The sequence below is a fragment of the Rhinatrema bivittatum genome, chromosome 2, assembly GCF_901001135.1.
Source record: "Rhinatrema bivittatum chromosome 2, aRhiBiv1.1, whole genome shotgun sequence".
NCBI classification, from domain to species: Eukaryota; Metazoa; Chordata; class Amphibia; order Gymnophiona; family Rhinatrematidae; genus Rhinatrema; species Rhinatrema bivittatum.
Window position 1 is genome coordinate 659512108 of NC_042616.1, and position 23654 is coordinate 659535761.

The 23654-nt window shown below is 45.1% G+C and overlaps 1 protein-coding gene across 11 annotated transcripts in view; it reads left to right on the forward strand.

Moving 5' to 3' along the window:
* The window catches only part of CSPP1 (centrosome and spindle pole associated protein 1), a 471676-nt gene that overhangs the window by 215255 nt on the left and 232767 nt on the right, over positions 1-23654 (forward strand). For all 11 annotated transcript variants that reach the window (XM_029591423.1, XM_029591419.1, XM_029591426.1 and 8 more), the window contains 2 exons: positions 3067-3160; positions 12921-12978. In XM_029591423.1, coding sequence (XP_029447283.1) covers positions 3067-3160; positions 12921-12978 — 152 coding nt within the window. The remainder of the gene's footprint in view (positions 1-3066; positions 3161-12920; positions 12979-23654) is intronic.

Below are 23654 nucleotides of genomic sequence, written 5' to 3' on the forward strand. Positions count from 1 at the left end.
CTGAAATACATATTCTGGTGACACTGAAATACATATTCTGCATTTTACTGGTGTTAACAGAAAACAAATTGGTTAATTGATCGTAATCTGCTGTTATGTTTTCTGTTTTTACAACAGAATCAGCAGTCTTGTACAAAAACAAGATACAATACATAATATGCAATATACAAAATATAAAATTTTTGAATCAAAACTAACATTTTACAATATAGACTCCACAAAAAGAAACTGAGCTCTCCAGAAAGTATAAATGAAACTCAATGGCCCCCAATCCATGAAGCATCAAACTGTTAACAATTCCCCTCACTGCTTATCAAAAACGGGCGCATTATTTTAAAACAATGTTCTCTGCCCATCTGTTAGTTGGGAGAAAAGCCAAGTTTTTCAACACTCACGAAAATATCTCTTCTGTGTCCATAAATTAGTGGCTACACAGGAATACATTTTCAGTTTGGTTTTGGTGCTTTGAACCACTTTTAAAGTCAGAGCTTCTAACCTCTCTTTTTAACCTTGCTAACAAGGTAGAGGGGGAGCTAAGCCATGCAAAACTCTAAAAGTAAGAGTATTCTCTGTCGACATGCAGGCATGACTTATCCATTACATGTGGTGACATAATCTGATGGTGCCAACATGGACCCAGCTTTCAGAGCTCGGCAAAAAATTTATTGAGCAAATGCAAGAGTCCCTGCATGTGCACGCTGCCTGATGAGGCTCTCAGTCCAACTGCCACATGAATGTGTTTCCAGTTTCTCTCTATATTTTGTTTCCTGGTATCTTTTATTGGCCTAGCTTTTTAGTGCCTTGTTTTTGCTCTTTCCAACCCTCTAAAGAACTTTTTATTTCTACCAAAAAAAAAGAAATAGAGAAATCCGAGCACAAGAAGATTGAGGTCAGTGGCTTCAAGGCCTGTAACTGAGGGTGCCAGATATCCATCACAGATTTGCATTTGGTTTGATATCACTGTTTGGGACTGGATCATGACTCTGCCAACGGCTACAGTTGCAGCAGTATGTCTTGCAGACACAGCAATGCCATGCTTACAAAATAGAGGCCCTGTGGGAGGCACTGCACAGCCATTCCTCATTCTAGAAAGAAGCTTCGATGGACTTTTGAATCAGAAAACCAAAGCTGACCTGCTTCTACAAGTTGAACAAGGCTTCCCCTCCCTGACCCATGGCACTGGTTCCCAAATTTGCCTCAGGTCAGGGGTTGAATGTGTAACGTAGGAGAGAGACGCTAGCTGTGATGCACAGAAGAGCACTTGAGAGGCACAAGGAGTCACCTCTGGGGCCTTCTTCCTCAATATTGAAGAAGCCTGTGCCATTGGCATGGACCTCTGCTGGAGTGGAGCTAGTCTTAACTCCAAGGGGGGGACAAGAACTCCCTGACACAGGTGGTATCCTTTATTACGATGTGGAAGAGCCGCATGGCACTGAACAGCTACTTCTTTCTGCACCCAGTGCTGTCTGTCTTGTTGGGGCAGAGCTCCTTCATGGTTCAGCCTGTCTTTGTCCTGATACTGCTCAGTTGGGGGTGTGCCGATCACTGGGAAGTCTCTGTGTATCCAGTATGGCACTCACTGGAGTTGGCTGCTCTTAACAGCTACAACTGCAGTTCCAGGCTCCCACTTGGTACAGCGTACCTTACTGAAGAGCTGATCTGGGTCTCCAAAGAGAATGTCTCTCTGCTTTCTGCAGCACAGAGGGTCTGACAGCTATTGGTAGCCCAGCTATTCGGGCTTGTAAAGAATATTTTGGCATCTTTGAACCCTTAGGATAGGAGTGGGAGGATGGACCCTCTCCTGTTCCAGATGGAAAAAAAAGTCTTCCCTCATGGCTGTGCTGCTCAAAGCCCCCCAGAGGCTTCTCCTCAGGGGCTTCCAGCAGTGAGAATCATAAGTTAACCTCTTCTAGGGGAGTCTCTTCCTGGATCAGATGGGAGAAGTTGCATCAGTGTGCTCAGAGTTCCTCCTGGAAGCTTCCCTTTTGAAACAGCAGAGGTCTTCTCCCTGGTCATTATCTTCATTGTTGGGGTCCTGGCTGATTGGACTGCTATGGTTGGGAGAGGAGGATTCTATGAGGATTCCTTCCAACACATTATTGCACTTTCCTCAGCATATATCTCCCTCAGAAGATCTCTGCTAGATACATTTCCTGGATAAGTTGGCAAAGATGCTTTCCATTGGTATCGGGAAGGAGGTAGACCCGAGAGCAGATATCTTTGTGCTGCTTCTGGGCTGCTTCAATTTCTTCAGCCTCTAGCACACATAGATTCCTCCAAGATCTACAGGTGAGGATGTGACAGGCTGCTGATATCTTGCCTTCTGATAGCCGAAAGCTGGATCTGAAGTATAGGGTGCAGGATGATGGGCGTGAAATACTGGGGTAAACTGCATGGAACAGGGGATACAGCCTATAACATTGCACTTCCAAGACAGCATTGGGGGGTGACTTGCACAGAGCAGCAGTTACATCCCAAAAGCAGCATTGGCACTATCTTTTGCTTCCTAGTTGGCAATTAGTAACCTGCACTAAGCACTAGCAGTGGTTACAAGTCTAAATGGCAGTGATATAAGTGAATCGGGCCTCCAGGTAAAATTGAATTGGGCCTCCAGGAAAGCTAGGGTACCTGCATGTAGGGATCATTAATAAATCTAAACTTTAATGTGTATGGGGAAGTTGGATTTTAACCTAAAAGGGATCTGCTAGCAGAGATGATAGAGACCATCACCATTGGGTGTGTTTGGAAAGATATGAGGTGGTAGGAAAAGGGTAGGAAGGTCAAAAGATGTGAGAAGCAAGAGCTGGCATTGGGTTGCATGTGAGAACTCGTGTACCTAAGTGCACAAAATATCAAATCAGTAGACTTGATGGGACAGTTTTGTCTTTATTTGCTGTCATTCGCTACATTATAATGTAATCTCAGTTTGGGATTTGTGTGGTTAAAAGGAAATGGTTCTGTAAATTAAGGAGAAGAAATGTTGCAGTCTGAAGAGGTGAATAACATGAATAAGCAAATGTGGCATTGTGAGTGAGGTTTGTTGAACTGTATTTTTTCTCTTATGAGGTGTTCAAGATGAGGCTGCTTTACAGAAAAGGAAAGAAACATACAGACAGGAACTGATACAACAGATGGCTGAGCAACAGAGAAGCAAAAGACGGTAATGTGAAGCTGTAGGTTCTCTGAATTAACATTTGATTAAAAATAAAAATGTATCCTGGTACAATGTGGAACAATGAGCTATTAAAGAGAACATTCACTTGTGATAATATCTTTCTGTGTCTCTAAGGGTAGTCTTCTGAATAGAATACAGAACTGTAATACTTGGTGTTTCTGGTTCACATCAAAAAGGTCACAAAGTTTGAGTTATACTGTCTCTTTTGCTTTTTAAAATATTTTTTTACCTTACTTCTGAATCTTCTTTTCTCAGGGGAAAAGCAGGATTAATCAGCCAGACAAGTGGATGGTGTTAACCAATGGGGCTGATGGCAGAGTATTTCCTAGAGAGCTCTGGAAAAGCCTAAAAGGCTTCCCTGGTATGCTCAGGGTTTCCTGTTCAGCCCAGTTCTTTTTTTTTGTCTGCTGATTAATTTTTTTTTAAAATTCAATTGGGCTTTTTCACTTTGTTCCTGTTATTTGTTTGGTCTTCTTAACATTTTAGTAAGATTTTTTGGCACACTCAAGTTTATTTTCCATTTTTTGACACTTGTGCTTGGTCCTGAGATTTTTTTCTCTTCTTGGTGAGGCCTAGTATAGAGACTTCAATCTATTTTCACCACAATCTTGTCTTTTCTTAGTGTCCAGACAGAGGAATCCAGAACCAGTGGCTTATGCACCTCTACCAGCAGATGAAGACAGAGCAAAGCTGACATCACAGTATATACTCCTGCAGTGACATCAACCTGCCAGTATTCTCTGTCTCCAGCAGATGGTGGACGTGCATCTCCCTACTGGGGATTGTTTCAAGTTTTAGAAGAAGAAAGAAAAAGGAAATTTTAATTCATCCTGCTCTTCTGCAGTAATACCAAATGCTCCCTCTCCCGGTTGAGAATTCCTGAGGTGATTTCCGTGGTCCCTCAGATGAGTGCCTTGGTTCGGTAGCTGGTTTTTCAGCTGGCATGCACTTAGCTGTTGAAACAGCTGAAAGGCAGCGGGTGCAGGAATTCGAGTGCGGTGGTGACGGTATATGCCCTCTCCCCCCACAGCCAAAGTCTGATTCTGTACTCAAGTACAGACTGAGCTCAAGTAAAGTTTAAAAAAGAAAAAAAAAAAAAAAGCAGCGACCAGAGGAGGGTTTTTTCCTAGGGTTTCCTCCTTCCTCCAGTCTCCTTGCTTGCATGCCAATCTGACATTCGTTCCTGCCTCCGAGGAAGTTTAAGGGAAGCGGGCAGCCTGGTGGGTTGAGCAACCTTTTTTGGGCTAGGCCCTGCTCTTAGGCTTTTCTCTGTGCACTGCGAGGTGCCTGCAGCGGTGTTTTTGCTTGTTTTCCTGCACGTTAAGCTGCCATCTTCAGGACCCTTGGTTCATGCGCATTTGTCCGGATGTGCATCCAGTTGTACACTCAGTTTTTGGACGCTTAGACAGACGCCTGCTTGCGTGCCCAGTTGGAAGTGGCGTCTAATTTGGGTGCATGGTTTTTCTGTAAGCACAATCAGAATGGCATTGATGACACTCAGTTTTTGGGCGCTCATCAAGGCACAGGGTTTAATTCTTAAGTTTTGGACGCCTATTTTTTACAGCACAAATTCAGCTGGACCCACACCTTTCAGCTTCGTACTGTTTCTTCTTTTTTGCGAAAAGTGGTCTCGGATTTTCACTTGAATTAGCCCATTTCTCTGGATAGGGAGAGAGATGCAGAGGAATATCGCCTGTTGCAACCCTTGGATGTTAAGAAACATATTATGAGGTATCTGGCAGTTTCTAGACCTCTCAGGAAGACAGATCGCCTCCATGGTGGAAGTAAGCAGGGCGAGCCAGCTTCGCGGGCTACAGTAGGTTATTGGCATAAGGAGGTAGTCAGGGTCGCGTATGTGGATATTGAACAGCCATTGGCTAGTCAGGTTAGGGCTCATTCCACTAGGGCTCAGGCAGTGTCATGGGAAGAAGTTACATCGTTGTCTCCTGTCGACATTTGCTCACAATGATGGTCTGAACACAGAAAGTTGTTATGCTAGATGCAATTCGTCACTTAAACAGCTTGTACTTAATTAACAATCGCGCCTGTATGCCAGCATGTGATGTCATATAGACACATTAATATATGTGGGATCCACTGTATCAACAACACTGAGAGTGGACACTTACCATCTGTGAAGACCGTCAACTGAACCTTTCAAAATTCAAAGAGACTGATACATATCGAAATAAAAGTAGCCCCTGAGGCAGCTCTTAAGAGAGTGAAACTCGGCCAGAGTCGGGCAAGCTTCAATAAAGGCACCTTTTTACACCGATCTCCTTTGTCTTTTCGCTTACCTTCATGTGTGGTGGAGCCAGTTCACTTGAACATAAAGAACTGCCGTATTGGATTAGACTAAGGATTCATCAGACTAGAATCTGATTTCTAAACATGGCCAATCCAGATCACTAGTACCTGACATGATCACAAAAAATAGATAGATTCCATGCTACTTACACCCAGGGGGAAACAGTGGCATTTCCCAAACCCTACCTGGTTGTTAATGGTTTGTGGACTTTTTCTCCAGAACTTGTCTAAACCTTTTATAAACCCAGTTATGCTAACTACCTTTACCACATCCTCCAGCAATGAATTCCAGAGCTTAATTGTCCGTTGAGTGAAAAAATGTTTTTTTCTGATTTGATTTACATATCCTACTTAGTAACTTCATAGAATTGTTGTGTGCTGTTGAAGGCAATTGGTTACACATGAGCTTTAAGTATTTAGTACTGCTGCAGAAGTACAAGTTGGGTGGACACTTATCCAACCATTTTTTATTTCTATTTCATTTTCTAAGAAATTCTGAAAAAACACTGGTGTAATGCATTTTTCTTCCAGGCTACAAGCAATAAAGTGAACATTTTGGAAGGGGATGTAAACTTTCTAAAGCCACTGTAGGTTGGGATTTCCATTTTATGGCTGATTACAGCTGATTACTTCTGCTTGACCTTAGAGAAGGCAAAGTTGCACATCTATAACAAACGTTTTCCATGGACAGCAGGGTAATCAGCCACAGTTACCTACCCCTTGCGGAGATGGCTTGCTTTAAGCTGTTATGTAGGATTTAGGGCAGGCCCTGCCCGATGATGACTCGACAGGAAGTCCTGTGTATGCTAGGCATTTTTCAGAGCTCTGTAGGAAATGCTCTTTCTCAGTGCCGTTGGAAGAAGTCACCCACTTGTATGGCTGATGATCTTGCTTTCCATGGAGAACCCTTACCACAGATCAGCAACTTTGTTGCATGCGTTTTGCTTCCATATTAAATTATATGGAGTACTTTTATAATGTTTCTTCATATAAAACTCTGTACTGCTTTCTTTTTTCTTTGTGATCTTTCATACCTGCTGCTGAGGATAAAACACTTCTAGTGGTATTCTGCACCAAAAAATTAACATTGCATACAATATTGTAAAGTTCTGTACATTTTCTTTGTCAAAATAGCACAATATAGTCACTGTCTGAATAACAATTTAAATTCTAATGCATAAAATTTACTACTGAAAAATGGTAAATTTTGACTTAGAATTCCCTCATTAGCACTGTAATAATTATCCCAACTTCTTCATCCTAACCCTATGTCCCTTTTCTCTTTCTCCCCACTATTAACCTCTTTTCTCTCCTCCCTTTCTTTCTCTTTCCTCCTATGAGACTCATTCCACTCTGTTCCCACCCACTAGCTTTTCTCTTTCTTCCCAACACCTCTCACCTGAGCACCTCACCTACGGCCTCCCACTTCCCATCCCATATACCTCCCCCACAGCAGTCCTCTGCTACTCTTTTCTCTCTTTCATCTGTTTTTACCATCCTCTTCCTCCCAAACCTCCCAGCCTCTCTGCCACTCAGCAGAGAACGTCTAAATCCGGGAGAGTAGCAACTGTCACCCACAGCCTTCCAGATGATTGTAGATCACTGGGGGATTCCGGACATGGATTTACTGGCGGACAAGTCCAATGCTCAAGTACCCAGATACTTCAGCCGCAAGCACGATCCGTTCTCCCACGGAATCGATGCCCTGGTTCAGCCATGGCCTCCAGGGACTCTGCTTTACGCCTTTCCTCCGTGGCCTCTGCTGGGCGCCATCATCCACAAGATTCAGAAACACCGGGGCCTAGTTCTTCTAGTGGCACCATACTGGCCAAGCAGACCCTGGTACGCGGACATGAGAAGACTACTGGCAGGGGAGCCCCTTCCCCTGCCTCCTCTCCGGGACCTTCTACGTCAAGGTCCCATCCTCCACGAGGATCCAGCTCAATTCTCTCTTACGGTCTGGCCATTGAGAGGGCTAGACTGAAGAAAAGAGGTTACTCGGAGCCCGTGATAGATACACTCCTCCGAGCTCGCAAGTTTTCTACATCCCTCACCTATGTAAGGATCTGGAGAGTATTTGAAGCATGGTGCGATACTCATGGCACCAATCCACATGCGACCACAATTCCTATTGTTCTGGATTTCCTGCAGGATGGGCTTCAGAAGGGTCTCTCCCTCAGCTCCATCAAAGTGCAGGTGGCTGCACTGTCTTGCTATGGTCCCAGGAGGGATGGCAAGACCATTGCCAAACACCCAGATGTTTCTCGCTTCCTGAAAGGAGTCAAGCACATTCGTCCGCCACTGAAGTGGCCAGTGCCTTTGTGGAACCTCAACCTTGTTTTGGATTTCCTCGTGGGATCCACCTTCAGACCCCTTCGGGGTCTGTCTCTTCGTTCTCTAACCTTGAAGATGGTGTTCCTATTGGCAGTGTGTTCCGCACGCCGCGTCTCAGAGCTACAAGCACTGTCCTGCCGGGATCCCTTTTTGAGAATCACTCCAGAGGCTATCCATCTTCGCACGGTTCCCTCCTTTTTACCTAAAGTGGTCTCACAATTTCACCTTAACCAAACTATATCCTTGCCTACCACGGCGGGTTTGAAGAAATCTGAAGAAGGGCGGTTATTATGCCATCTCGACATTGGCAGATTGCTGCCCAGATATCTGGAAGTGACACAAGACGTACGAAAGACAGACCATCTGTTCATCCTGCACAGCGGGAAGAAGCAAGGTGAAGCGGCCTCTCGGCCCACCATCGCCCGCTGGATTAAAGAAGTTATTAGAGCAGCTTACGTGGAGGCCGGGAAGTCTCCGCCTCTACAGGTCAAGGCTCATTCTACCAGAGCACAAGCGGCGTCTTGGGCAGAATCCAGGATGCTGTCGCCTGCAGAAATCTGTAAAGCGGCGACATGGTCCTCCCTCCATACCTTCTCCAGGTTCTACCTGGATGTCCAGGCCAGGGAGGACTCAGCATTTGTGAGGGCGGTACTACATGGTCCTCAGGCAGCCTCCCACCCAGGCTGGGAGTAAAGCTTTTGTACATCCCATTCGTTCTGAGTCCATCTGGCTACACGCCAGGAAATGTTGAGATTACTTACCTGATAATCTCCTTTTCCTTAGTGTAGACAGATGGACTCAGCATCCCGCCCAGCTGCCTGTGTACATAGGTTTCACCGATTCAAGGTAAGCCATGTCATATGTTCCATAAGAGCGTACACTCTTCCAGGTGTCAAAGCCTTCCGGTTGGGAATGCTGGCGGTCTCCAGCTACTGTCAATTGGTCAGGGGAATCCTGTTTCACTTTTCACTGAGCATCAGTACACACATCCATAACAGCTTTTGCAAGGAAGATTACTAAGTTGCTACGCTTCCTGTGGGGGGTATATATACACCCATGCTGACGTCAGATCCGTCTCCAACTGCTAGCACACGGATACTATACCCATTCGTTCTGAGTCCATCTGTCTACACTAAGGAAAAGGAGATTATCAGGTAAGTAATCTCAACATTTACTATCATACCTCGCCCAGGATTCAAATTCTGCGCTTGTGGTAAAATGTCAGTGACTGATGGCCATCAGTCAGCTATATCTGCCTGGGACCTGACCATGATCAGGAAAGTTGCAGGGACTGTGGCCGTATGTCCCCAAGAGTACAGTGCCAGCGAGTAGCTCGAATCCAGCAACTTAAGGCAGCACCGTCGGGCTCCTATGCCCCTTTAGAGGCCTCTACTAGGTCATCTCTGGGGCCAGAACGTAAAAAGAAGGCAACATCTCACAGAAGGGCTTCTTCTGTTGACCCCCTAGGGCAAAATACCCACAGCCGATGCCCCCTCAAGAACTGGGGCAAGGCACGAGGGATGCGTTGATGGTGTCGCGACCGCACGCCTTACTGATGCTACCGGCTCCCCGAAGCAAGGAACAGGAACCGCATCTGAGGCATCGACGCTCCAACGCGCCTCGGGAGCATCCATGCATCGATGCGCCTAAAGAGCATCGGCGCACCAAAGCATTGACGCGCAGAGCAGAGTGCATCGCAGCAGCGAGTCGACGCACCACCAACGCATCCAGTTCACGTCGACGCAGGACCTCAGAGACCAAAACAACTGACACACCCGAAGCACACAGGGCCCAAGAAACATACTTCTGGCCATAAAAGACCTAGGGAGCCTTCTCCACTATTTGTGGTTGACTCTGACAGAGACATGTCTCCACCATGTCTCTCAGACAGCCAATCATCCTCTCCCGGATGGATATCTGATCCAATCCCAGTACATCCCAAAAGCCCGTTGGCCACGGTACCTCCTACTGCCCCATTACCAGTAGAGCCCCTACCGTCTATACCATCAACCTCTGGGCTAGCTTTGCAAGCTATGACCCAGATGATAAACATTCTATTACAATTTTTGAAGCCAATAGAACATCAACAAAACCCACCCCCACCGCTTCCTCCAGTGGAAGTTCCATCCATTCCAGGGCCATCACCGAAGGTACGGCCACAAAGACCATCAACACCCCTGGAAGAGTTTATTCTTATATCTTCCTCAGATGATTCATCAACAGGATACCCTTCCGATCCAGCTGAGGTCCCACCTGAACCGGCATCTCCACTGGAAGATTTAACCTATTATCAATTTCTGGAAAAAGTAGGTCTACTCCTAAATGTGGAGACCAGAAAGCTTCACGATCCTCGTCAGGAGATGATGGGCATTTAAAAAATATTTGACACTCCTAGCGAACCAGTAGCCCTGCCTCAAAACCAGGTGCTCAATGCCCTCATGGAGAAGTCCTGGGACACCCCTCTAACTACTCCATCTACTTCACGCAAAACTGATATTAAATATCGTATGAGGGACTCCCCCTTTTATTCTACCGTACAACTACCCCATCAATCGGTTGTTGTAGAATCTGCAATGCAAAAAGCAAAAACGTCTAGGTTGCATTCAAATACACCACCTTCATGAGATGCTAAATTACTGGACGACTTTGCAAAGCGCTCATAACAATTGAGCATGCTTAACGCAAAAATTCAAAACCATCAATTTTTTATCGCTTAGTACCTGTTCGAAAACTTGCAGGCTCTAAAACCATAACTGACGCAGGGATCCTCAGACTCTACTCTGCCTGCGGAATTTCACAACATGGAAGAAGGTTTAAGACATCTTCTACGTTCTATATATGAGGAATTCGAGGTGTCTTCAAAAACGTCAGCAAATTCTATAGCTGCAAGACGATTAGCATGGCTCCGGTCAAGCGCAATCATGGACGATGTCCATGATAAGCTGGCTAACCTCCCATGCCGACCGGATAATCTATTTGGTAACACATTCACTGAAACAATCACAAAACTAAAAGAAAAGAAAACAGCTGTATTGTCTTTAACATCCCCATATCAGCCTGGATCGTACAGACGACAATACCCATCATACAAAAAACACACTTACCAGAGGAACTACAGGCCATACTCTTATTATAGGCCCTAACCTTACCAGCTGACTCGACAACAACCTTACCAATCACAAGGTTCGCGTCCTAGGACAAGAGCCCCTCGACAGGCTCGTCCAACAACGGAATCCCAACCATCAAAAACACAATAATCTTTTTGAGGATAATTCTGCCACCGGCTCCGACATTGGCAGTAGGAGGAAGATTAGCCAAATTCCTCCCAGCATGGCCCAACATCACATCCGATCAATGGGTTCTCACAATAATAAAAGAAGGTTATTCTCTCCACTTTACATCCGTTCCAACCATACCACACTTAGTTCCCTAGAAACATTGAGCAGCGAACAAGGATCCTCCCCTATGGGAAGTCAAGATTCTCTTTCAACAAAACTACATTCGGGAATTACCTTCCTCGACACCGCACACCGGTTTCTATTCACAATACTTCCTAAGCCCAAGAAATCAGGAGGCCTACGTCCAATCCTGGACCCACGTGCACTCAACAAATACATCCACAAAGAGAAATTCAAAATGACTTCTCTCAAGACCATTCTTCCCTTCCTTCAGCCCAACGATTGGATGTATTCACTGGACTTGAAGGATGCATATGCCCACATACTAATGCATCCCAATTCCTGGTGTTACATTTGTTTCCAGATGGATAACCGGCATTTCCAATACAAGGTACTACCATTCGGCCTCTCCTCTGCCCCCAGGGTATTCACCAAATGTCTGGCAGTAGCGATGGCACACCTCCGTCATCAAGGGGTGCAAATCATTCCTTACCTGGACAACCGACTTTTAGTAGCTCCCAACCAGTCTCTCCTGCAAAAGAATTTACTTCACACCATTTCTTGCCTCGACAATCTGGGTCTCCTGATCAACTACGAGAAGTCAAACCTTCAACCCTTGCAGTTCATCGGAGCCTATATAGATACCATTCAAGACAAAGCATTCCTACTGCACCCCCGGGCACTCGCTATTCGCATGCTGTCTTCACTTCTTCTGCAAACCATGACTGTTCCAGCCTGCCAAATCATGACCATCCTAGGACACATGGCAGCATCTATCTATCAGGCTGATACAGTACAGTGCGCTCTGATGGAGCGCACTGTTAACCTGTCCTTGGACGCGCGTTTTCCCTTACCCCTTATTCAGTAAGAGGAGGAAAACACGTGTCCAACCCGCGGCACCTAATAGCGCCCTCAACATGCAAATGCATGTTGATGGCCCTATTAGGTATGCCCGTGCGATACAGTAAGTAAAATGTGCAGCCAAGCCGCACATTTTACTTTAAGAAATTAGTGCCTACCCAAAGGTAGGTGTTAATTTCTGCCGGCGGCAGGGAAATGCACAGAAAAGCAGTAAAAAAAGCATCAAATATTGTCCATAGCTGTATTAATTTGTACATAGCCTTTCTTGTTATGACACTCTTATAACTGCTCTTGTTGCCCGTTGCGATTTTGCTCTTGTGCTCCTCACTTGCTTTCAGTTTTGTATCCCTTTCCCCTGTTCATTGTAATTTCATTCTTATGAGTTCGCTGTAAACCGATATGATGTCCCCACTAATATCGGTATAAAAGACTTTCTAAATAAATAAATAAATGTTTTGTGTGCTTAATTATAGTTTTTGTGCAGAAGAGACTATGTACAAAATATTTTCTGTGTAGAAACCATGTTTAATGCTGATTAGTTAGTGTGTTTTTTTTAAACTCTGATGCATTAGTATACTATTAACTTACTGCATTGGAAGTTAATTCAATTTTTACTGTGTACATAAAGAAAATATGAACTAAAATTTAGCTCACATTCTGTTACATTGGCCCTTAAATTGTAAGCTCTCTGAGGATAGGGAAATACCTACTGTACTTGAATGTTTATTTTGAGCTACCAATGAAAAGATGTGAGCCAAATATAAACAAATTATTATATAAGAGATATTAGGATTCATTGCATTCTGACTTGTAAAACTCATAAGCCTATTTGTGGTGTTTTATAGAGAAAAAGAATTTGAGCTTACAGTTGCAGCTACTGGAGCTTCAGATCCTGAAAAATTGGTAAGGAATTTGTTTCATTGAACTAATTAGGTTCTCATTCCTGAAAGTCATCTGCTCAGCAAAGAAAATAATTATATCATTTCTTTATTGCTAAGAAATTCCTTTATAAAATTTGAAACTTTGTCCTTCAAAGAAAACCTTGCATGTTAGGTGTTATATTGGCAAAATCCTTCTTGGATCATTCTCTTTAGCAAGGTAGCTTGTGCTCAGCTGTTTATTAACACACAGGTCGATACAGTTATGCCGCGTTAGAAAGAGTGCGGCAGTGCAGGGCGCACCCTCGTTCCCCGCACGCACAGTTCTCTTCACATATCGCTCGATACTGTATTCAAATTGCTTGCAAATGCAAGCCGCGTCTGCGAAGCGTTAGGCCCGCGCAACCCATTTTATTGTATAGGCGCTTAATACAGCGCCTGTACAGTATCCTGGGTGCGCTGGTACCTGTCATTTCAAATGTCATTTCAACTGACATTTGAAATGACAGGTACCAGGAAGTGGATGGTTTCCCCCCTCCCGAAGCAAGGCGGGAGGGGGGAAACCATCAAAACTAAAACAACCAAAACTAAAACAAAAGTTGTTTTATATATATATATATATATATATATATATAAATACCTAGATGTCACTTTCCGAATCCCCCATCTCCACGCGTGTTTATCCAGGGAGGGGGCGGGTGGGCACCCGTTCATGCGGGAGGCGGCGGGCGGGTGGCGCGCGTTTATCCAGGCGGCGGCAGCGGGAGGCAGCGGGCGGGTGGGCGCCCGTTCATGCGGGAGGCGGCGGGCGGGTGGGCGCGCGTTTATCCAGGCGGCGGCGGGAGGCAGCGGGCGGGTGGGCACCCGTTCATCCAGGCGGCGGGGGGAGGGCACGCGTTTATCCAGGCGGCGGCGGAAGGCGGCGGGCGTGTGGGCGCGCGTTTATCCAGGAGGCGGCGGGCGGGTGGGCGTGCGTTCATCCAGGCGGAGGGAGCTGGCGGTGAAAGCGGCCTCCAGCAGCCCCCGCCGGCAGTGAATGAATGCACACCTGTTTACGACCATGCAATTTTGGTGCTCAAGGCGTGACGTCACGACGCTTGACGTCACGGCATGTGACTGCCTTGAGTGCCGAAATTGCATGGTCGTAAACAGGCGTGCATTCATTCACTGCCGGCGGGGGCTGCTGGAGGCCGCTTTCGCCTCCTACTCCCTCCGCCTGGATGAACGGACGCCCGCCCGCCGCCTCCCGCCGCCGCCTGGATAAACGCGCGCCCACCCGCCTCACGCCGCCGCCTGGATAAACGCGCGCCCACCTGCCCGCTGCCTCCCGCCGCCGCCTGGATGAACGGGCGCTCTCCCGCCCGCCGGCTCCCGCCGCCGCCTGGTTGAACGGGCGTCCACCCGCCCGCCGGCTCCCGCTGCCGCCTCGATGACCGCACGCCCGCCCGCCCGTGTGGAGATGGGGGATTCGGAAAGTGACATCTAGGTATTTATATATATATATAACAACTTTAGCATTTTATGAGAACTGTAATTTTTTTTGTAAGCCGCTGTTAGCTCCCATACGGAACATGCGGGATGAAATAATTTTTTTAAGCAAATAACTAATGCAATCGGAGTTCCGTGCAACATCGTTCATGCAAAAAGAAGGGCTGAATGCAGTTTGAAAGCGGGTTAGTATATATGGAGGTCATCCATGGTGCAGGACTAACACCAGGTAGAGGGTAGGCGGTAAACTAACAGGTTAAGGACGCGGCAAAATAGCGGGTTACAAAGGAGATAATCGGAGCACGTGTCACAGTATCGGAGGGAATAGCTAATTCCTTCATTAAATAGCTAATTCGTTCATTTACATATGATATACATGCTGGGTGCGGAAAGGGTTATGCGTCGGTTTCAAGAAGCGCTAAGGACGCGTGAAACTGGAGACTGTATCGCAGGATCGCTTTACGCGTCCCAATTGTGCGCCCAAAGCGAGTTGCAGACTGGGAATCTCCAACCGCACTTTACAGTATAGACCTGTCAGAGGGGCCAATGTGTTTGGGAGAATGGGTCTTCAAGCAGTAGCTAATATTGCCTTTTAGCTTTATTAAACAATGGGGTTTGAAGTCATCACGCAGCAAGGCATGCCCACTTACTGATAAATATTGTCATTAGTGTCCAGAGCCATGTACAAGATAATTTGAATGATTAGTATCCCTGTTCTATAAGTAGCAGTGAGTAGGGTTGCTAAGTTCACAGCTGTCTCTGCTAAGTACTATGAATATGCTGCAGTCCAATATGAAAAAAAGATCCTTAAAGGTTCTGTAAGCTAGATGACTGAAATCTGCTGAGAGTCTACCAGTCCATGGTACTTCTGTTAGAAGAGACAGTGATGTTCTTGAACTAGTATTCAAGACAGAGATTTAATATTGAGCACTCAGCTTACTAGTTTTTGAGTTTGTGTATCTATCTGGATGGAGGGCTACTTGGGATTGACATAAAAGTAAATCCACAAAGTTGTCTTGTTTTTTCAAATAATAATGAAGAGCAGGGTCTACAGATCCTTTTGGGCAGGTTCCATAACAATTTTTGAATTGTTTGCTGCTGTTCTTAAAAGTTCTCTGAGCTTTCCAATGTATTGTGCCACATGCCCTTAACAGTGTTCCTGAATTGGTGTTTCCTGCCCTTCTCTGGCCATCTTCAAGTCCTGCCTAGCAACCAACTTTTTAGAGGTTGTTTTTAAATCATATTTCTCTGAGGACAAAAAGGATGGCAGTCCCCACAATTAGGCAACATTATCCAATGGAGACCAGCCCGGAACTTTTATTTCTAGAACTTTGACTTTGCCTAGCATGCCATTGTGCTATGCATCTTTGCAAAGGCCTCTTCAGTCTCTCTTCCATGGAGCCCACCGGCCGCGGTTCCTCACTCTCCTGTTTTGGCTGTTTAAGATTTTTCAGCAAAGTTGGCAGATTCATTTATCATGGGGTCCCATATTCTTGTCTTTTCCCTCTTAGTACCTTAATTTAGTTGGTTTTTTTTTTTGGTGGTTTTTTCTAAGCTTCCTTTCCATTCCTTGAGTCTGGCTTATTTACTGGCTAGTGCACCAACTGGCATTGACTGCTAACGGTCATAGAGTTCAACTTCGCGTCCCTTGTTTTTTGGCCAGTTATAGATAGACAAATAAGTAGCTTTAAACTATGCCCCAGGTGTTCCAGGTTATGTCTATCACAGATCCACATGATAGATGTATTGGGCCTGAGGGCATCATATAATATCCAAGGGTGTCACTAGTGTGTGACCATAACCCTGAAAAGACAATGGTCCCATCTAGAGCTGATGGAGAAGCACTTTTGGCACCAAAAGTCTGGTTCATTGGTTGGGGGCATTGACATCAATGGATCCAGGAGCTGTACTGAAATTGGTGATGCATCAACATCAAGGGGTATTGTATTCCCTCAACATCAAGCATCGGTAAGGACCAGGGAGACACACTATCGCCTGCCTTCCTCCCACTTGAAGGCAACGGGTTCTATCTGTTCAGCTCCAACATCATTGCACAGTGCCAGGAATAGGGACATTCTGGTTGAGGCCAAAATGATCCCACGGAGAGGAGAGCTCATTCTCACAGCAGTCCTAGGGACCGTGCCAGTCTCGGACGGTTCAAGTGTCAGCCATCAATACACCTCTGGTTTCAAATAAGGCATGGCGGGTACTCCAGCCTCCAAGTCAGCGCTGGCATTGGCAATTTTTGAGGAGGAATTGGACAGGAAGATCCAGCAGGCCTTGGAGAACACAATGCAAATTCTTGCTTTTGCATCAAGGACATCAGGACACATGCAGACCAAAGTCCAACTGCTGCTGTCCATCCACTGCTCAGCAGTCAAGTGATGGTGCCAGTGCTGAGTCTGATGTTCTTAAAGGGGAATCAGCGTCTGTGGCGACTGTCCTAATGGTGATCTCCAGCCCATGAAGATGCAGGAGTTCCTTGGATTCCTTTCCCCCTACAAACAAGTGCTCCTCTCTCTGAGGTTTTGTCTGCAGGACAAGCACTTTCTGGATTTTCATCACCGGGGTACCAATTTGGGTCTGACTCGGATTACTCTAGGGCATATGGCTGCAAACCTGGCACTGTCTCTGAATAAGAATGATCAACAGATCTCCCTTCCAACTCCTCTCCTCCACCATAGAGAAGGAAGATCCCTCTAGAGCACTTCTCTTTTACTGGTTTTATTAGGAGAATAGTGGAGAATATTCCTTTTCCTTTCTTGATGGAGGGTGAGATCAGGATTAAAATGCTAGACCATTCTTCTATTCTTGGAGACTTCTAAGGAGTTTGTAGCAGTCCCAGTTCATGAAATTCTTCAGAAAGTGCAGATGAGGATATGGGAGAATCTCCTCTATCATTTCCGTAACTAAGAATGTGGATGCAAATTTATCTGATTCAGAAGACTCCTGGATTTGAAAAGAAGCAGCTATCACATCAATCTTTGATTGTTGAATCTGCTTTCAAGAAGGCCAAGAGAAATAGGACCCATTCCTCAGTGCTCCAGGAGAAGGATGCTAGATCCTTGGGACTCTTGAAAAGAAACTGTTTCAGATAGGTATGCTCAATGCTTGCATAGTCTCCTACCTGCTCTTCTTGGGACAGTATATGCAGAACATAATGAAGCAGATGCAGGAGGTGGCTCAGGAGCTTCCTCGGAAGCAGCGTGATGACCTTTAGTGCATAGTGGAAAAGGGAATGAAATGTGGAAAATGCATAATCCATTTGACATTTGTTTTCAAGACTGCATCGAGAGTCTCTACCATGGGGTTTGGCACCCACAGACTCTGTTGGCTGCAGACCTCTGACCTCTGACTTGAGTTCCAAGAAAGACTTGCTGGCGTGCTGTGCACTGGAAATAATCTCTTCAGAGATACTGTCAAGGAAACAGTGGCACAGATCTGTAAACACTGTGGAACACTTCAGCAGCTCTCTATGGCTATTCCAGACCCACCCTCTTCTGCCAGGAGGTACCCAAGCATGGGTCTGAGGAGACACTTCTTCCTCGATCCTGTGCACAATAGGTCCCTTATGCCCACCCAAGGCAGCCTAATCAAAACCTGAGATGGGGTTTTGACTGGATAGCAGAGAGAATAGCCTGCATCCCCATCCCCATGCTACAGTACCTTCCTGTCAGAGGCAGACTGAGGTTTTACATAAACCGTTGGCCCAGTGTAACGTCAGATATGTGGGTCCTAAGCATCATACGAAAAGCGTACAGATTGTATATATTTAGTCTTCCTCCAAATTGGCCTTGGGACACACACTACATCAGGAATTACTTCAAAAGGAACTCACCTTCCTCATAGAGACCAATGTGGTTGAACCTGTTCCACCAAGGAGAGAGAGCAGGGATTCTACTCCAAGTACTTCTTGATTCCAAACAAAACAGTAGGACTCCGTCCCATCTTAGACCTAAAGACCTTGAACAAGTTTCTGAAGAGAGAGAAAAGTTCAAGATGATTTCCCTGGAAATCTCAATTCCTTTTCTACAAAGAAAGGACTAGCTTGCTCTCTAGCTCTGCCCTCTCCAGGATACTTACACCCACATACAGATATTCTTTTTTTTTTTGTCAAATACCACATGTGTTTAACATGTGTTACCACATGTTTAACATGTGTTACCACATGTGTTTAACAACACATACATAGCAGGGTGCTTGGTTTCTGATACACCCTACTCAATATTATAACTAATATAACATGAAACAGGTAAATCCATTCCCTTTCCTCTCCTCCCCCCCCCCCCCCCCCAATATAACATGTTTGGAGATCAGACATGGAATCCCATGTAGATTACATTTATGGGTAATTAATTAATTCACTTCTAGCCCTGGGGGATAGTTTTTGGAGATAAGGGTGCCATACACTTATAAAGGTATGCTTACACTTGAAAGATATTACAGTGGACTGATTTTCCTGTTGCATTACAGCATGAATTTTATTCCTCTATAACCAAAAACTAGGAGGCTCTGATTTACACCAATGCCACAAGATAGCCCATTTTGCTACCAGACAAGCTTTCCGGATCAAAAGGCATCTATCTCTTCCTTGGACTTGGAAGGAAGAAGGTACATTGAAGAGCACCCCTTCCGGTGTGAAAACTACCATTAGGCCGATCAGAGAAGATAAGTACCGAAGAATCTTCTCCCAGAAAACTTGAATAGATTTACAGGCCCAAAAGCAGTGCCCTAATGTACACGTCTGGCATTTACCACAGGTCTCAGAACCCAGAAGCCCTACTTTAAAAAGCCAACAAGGCGGGAGGTATGCCCGATGGAGAATTTTATATTGCATTTCCCTTAGGTTGGCATCCTCTGTTAGTTCAGGTATTCGTTTAAATGACCCCAAAACAGAAATCGGCCAAGGTGGGCAAATCAGCCATCCAGCCCGCACTCAGCGGGGGAGCAAGATGTTCCCGATTTAGCTTGGCCAGGGCCTTCCACAGGCAGGACACACCCACCTTCCCCCTCCTTTCAACCTGTAGAAATTCCTCAAGGATATCTATGAAAGTCTCATTGAGATGAGTTTTTTGTAACGAGGAAATATAATGTCTCACTTGAAGATATGTGAAAAAGGTTTTAGGAGAAAGGTTATATTGCATTTGTAAATCCTGGAAAGGAACAACAGTCCTCTGAGAGTCAAGGAGCTGTGATATGGACATTATGCCCATACACGCCCACTGGCGAAAAATCGGGTTTTGAAGACCTGGGGAAAAGTCTGCATTGCCTAAAAGCGACAGGTAAACAGAGGTCCGTGGATATTGTTGCAGCCTGGCACACATATAGGTCCATGCTTTACGCAAGGCTCCAGTCAAAATATTACTACATAAAGATGGTGAAAGCTGGGATCTATGGGCGTGGAGTACAAAAACAGGATTCAGTGGTTTAAGGAGTTTGGTTTCTACATCCAGGGGAGTAAATTGGGTGGAAGTCAATAGATAGTCTTTGACATGACGCAAGAGACAGCCCATGTTGTATTGCTCAATATTTGGCAGACCGAGGCCCCCTTGCTGCCAGGTGCCCACCAGCTGGTTTATAGAAATCTGTGCTCTTTTCTACTTCCATAAAAAGCGCGAGAGCATGGCATGAATATGTCCCTTTTCTGTAGGGCTACAGGCAACGTCTGCAGGACTTAAAGCCAATGGGGCCAAATAATCATCTTCAGTAGATGAATACGTCCTGTTACTGAGAGCAGCAAATCCATCCAGCCTAACAGCTTGTCTTTAAGAGCTTTTAGCAATGGGAGAACATTAAGATCATAAATCTTTTCCAAGGACATGGTCAGTTGAATACCAAGATAACAAAAAGAGTCTCCCGCCCCACTGTGCTTGAAAATGTGCGGGATGCGCCAGAGCCTCGAACTTCATCACATTAAGCTTAAAGCCAGAAAATGATCCAAATTTATGAAACTCCTCTATCAATACCTCCACAGAAACTTCTGGGTCACTCAAATGAACCAGCAGGTCATCGGCAAAAGCCGCAACTTGAAGTCACAGGAGCCCAGCCGCATGCTCGAGATATTAGCATTTTCTTGAATAGCGCACAGAAGAGGCTCCAAAGTTAATATGAAGAGTATGGGGGAAAGGGGACAGCCCTGCCGAGTCCTGCGTTGCAATAGAAAGTCCTTAGCCAGAGCACCATTTATCAAAAGTTGCGCGCTTGGTGCTGAGTAAAGTAAACGGATAACAGTTACTAAGGCTCCCTTGAAGCCAAACTGTTGGAGGACAAAAAAAAGGTAATCCCAGGCTACACAATCGAAGGCCTTTTCGGCATTGAAACTAATTAACATGGAGAGGTTAAAGCCCTTTGTATGTTGAACACCGGGTGACGCCCTCGCATGAAGCCTACTTGTTCTTCGATAAGCAATGGGAATACTAAGGCCAAACGGTCAGCAAAGATTTTTGCAAGTAGCTTGACATCAAAATTTAGTAATGATATTGGCCGATAAGAGCTCAGATCTAAGGGATCTTTGTCTTTCTTGGGGATCAATGTGATTAAAGCCTTATTAACATGTGCTACAGATATTCTTATGTCGCAGGAAATATTTTAGATTCATAGCTGGGGATCATCACCTTCAGTATCCTGTACTGCCTTTTGGCTTAGCGTCAGTCCTGTGTGTCTTTATCAAATACCTTGTCATAGTGACAGTGCACCTGTGCTAATTGGAGGTGCATATGTTTTCCTCTCTATAAGATTGGCTGGTCAAAAGCACATTGTCTGCAGGTGCCACAGAATCGATGTGCAAAACCATTTAAGTGCTGCAGTTACTAGGGCTCATCATCTCAATTGGAGTTTATTTGAGCTAGAAACGACTCAGGTAGGAACCTTTCTTCCACAGTAGAGGGCTATCACGTTGATGTATGCTTTGGAAAGGATGCAAGTCAGTCAGCAGACATGGGACATTTTGAGGTTGTTGGGCCTTATGGTGTGAATAGTCAACTCCCTGTCCTAGTGGTGGAACAATTCAAATTTGTCCAAAGGCATACCCTTCCTAATTCCTCCAGTCCAATTGTCCTGAACATAGATGCATCTAATCTTGAGTGGAAAGCTCATGTACAGGGACTCTTTATTCAGGGTCTTTGGTCTGCTTAGGAAAGGCTTCACCAGATAAGGTTCCTGGAGCTAAGGGTGGTTTGGTACGCTCTGGAGGCTTTCAGAGATCAGTTGACTAACAAAATCTAGGTTCAGATGGACAATCAAGTTGCGTGTTTTATATCATCAAGCAGGGAGGGAAGCATGGGATCTTTCCTTCTGTGTCAGGAAACTGTCCAGATGTGGGATTGAGCCATCTCTCAGGTGATGGTTCTCAGAACCACATTTCTGTGAGGCATGGAGAATGTCTTGGTATACAGATTGAGTTGGATCCTGGAGCCCCACAAATGATCTCTGAACTTGGGCAATGGGGTAGCAAACCAGATATTTTATATTGCACATACAAAGTAGATCAGTTTGCATCCTCTCAGACCAGGAAGGTTCCACTCTTCTGCTCCAGTAAAAGGGGCACAAGACAAGCTAGCATTGGATGCCTTTGCCCTTTATTTATTTATTATTTTTATATACCAACATTTGATCTCAATTGAGATATCACACCGGTTTACATTCAGGTACTGTAGGTATTTCTCTATCACCAGAGGGCTTACAATCTAAGTTTTTGTACCTGAGGCAATGGAGGTCCAAGGTCACAAGGAGTGACAGCAGGACTTGAACCCTGGTCTCCTGGTTCATAGTCCACTGCTCTAGCCACTAGGCTATTCCTCCTCCCCCCTTGATTTGTGCAAGGACCTGCAGCAGTATCTTAAGATTCTACAAATTGTGAATACTGTTGTTGCTAAGAGAAGACCTGAGGGATTATGATTCTCTTAGCTCCCTTTTGGCCAAGACTTTAGTTCCCTCCTTTTGGTTCCTACTCCTGAGGGAGATGTCCATCAGGAGCTGATCAGATTAGGGACTTCACCAGATCTCATCATTCAGGATCAGGGCAGGTTGCACTATCCCAGTGTCAGGTCCTTGGTTGTTATTGCCTGGATGTTGAGAAGGTGACTGTACTATCTTTAGATTTCTCAAAGGATGTGTCTTGTGTTCTTTTAGGTTTAAGAAAGGATTCCACTAGGAAGTCCTATGGATTGAAATAGAGGAGGTTTGCATTGTGGAGTGAGCAAAAGATCCTAAATCCTTTCTCCTGCCTTCTACAAAACTGCTTGATTACCTTCTACATTTATCTGAGTCACCTCAGTGTAGTTGGTGCTTATCACCAATATGTAAAAGGTGGACTTATGCTGTACAGCCTTTGATTGTCCATTTTCCTCTGCTCCATGAGCAGTCGGTTTTTGTTTTTTCTCTTATGGTGCCATGATTTTTTGAGGTATCTCTTTTTTTTCCTAAATTCATGATTTGCCTCTTAAGTGTGCCTCTTCAGTCATCCTTCCTTAGTTTTTCTCTAAAATTTTTTTAATATTAGTATATGGCAAAAGTTATCAGGGATAGAGAAGTCCCCATTTAAAGCATGTACTGATGTCACCGCAAAATGGCAATGCAGGAACTGTATGATATATGATTGATGTCTCGGATCAGAACATGACGTCAAATTATGAACACTGCGGACAGATGTCCCTGAGGGTCTGAACTCACAGAGAAACGAAGCTCAAATATGAGTTATCTTCACCCGTTGAAAGTAAAAATTTAGAACATTCCTAAATGACGATGCTGCAAAGAAAAGAAAAGTGTCTCCTACAGACTCTGAGCCAAGATTGAAGAAAGGACGCGATGACCGTAAGCTGTTACAAAGCATGGCACCATCGTATGCTATTGGCACAGCTAAATGAATGACATCATCAACATTAATGCAATCTGCATCGTCTTCATACTCTGCGTCGAAGATTCATGGTGCTGACTACTCACAACAGGCCCATCATGCTACTGATACAGATTCTCCACAGCGCAAAATGCATATTGGTGTTGAGCGTTCCCAATGGCACAAGGAGTCAGGAAGGAAGAATTTTCTGGTACTGGAGTCTGACTCGTTGACTAAAATAACATCATCTCTCTTACCATTCATTTGAGCAAAAGCTATGGATCAATTTTGTGGCGAAATATGCAGGCAGTGTTACTCTACTACTGCTGACCCACAAATATCAGAACCTATTTTGGAAAAATTGGCAAAGGAACTGCAAT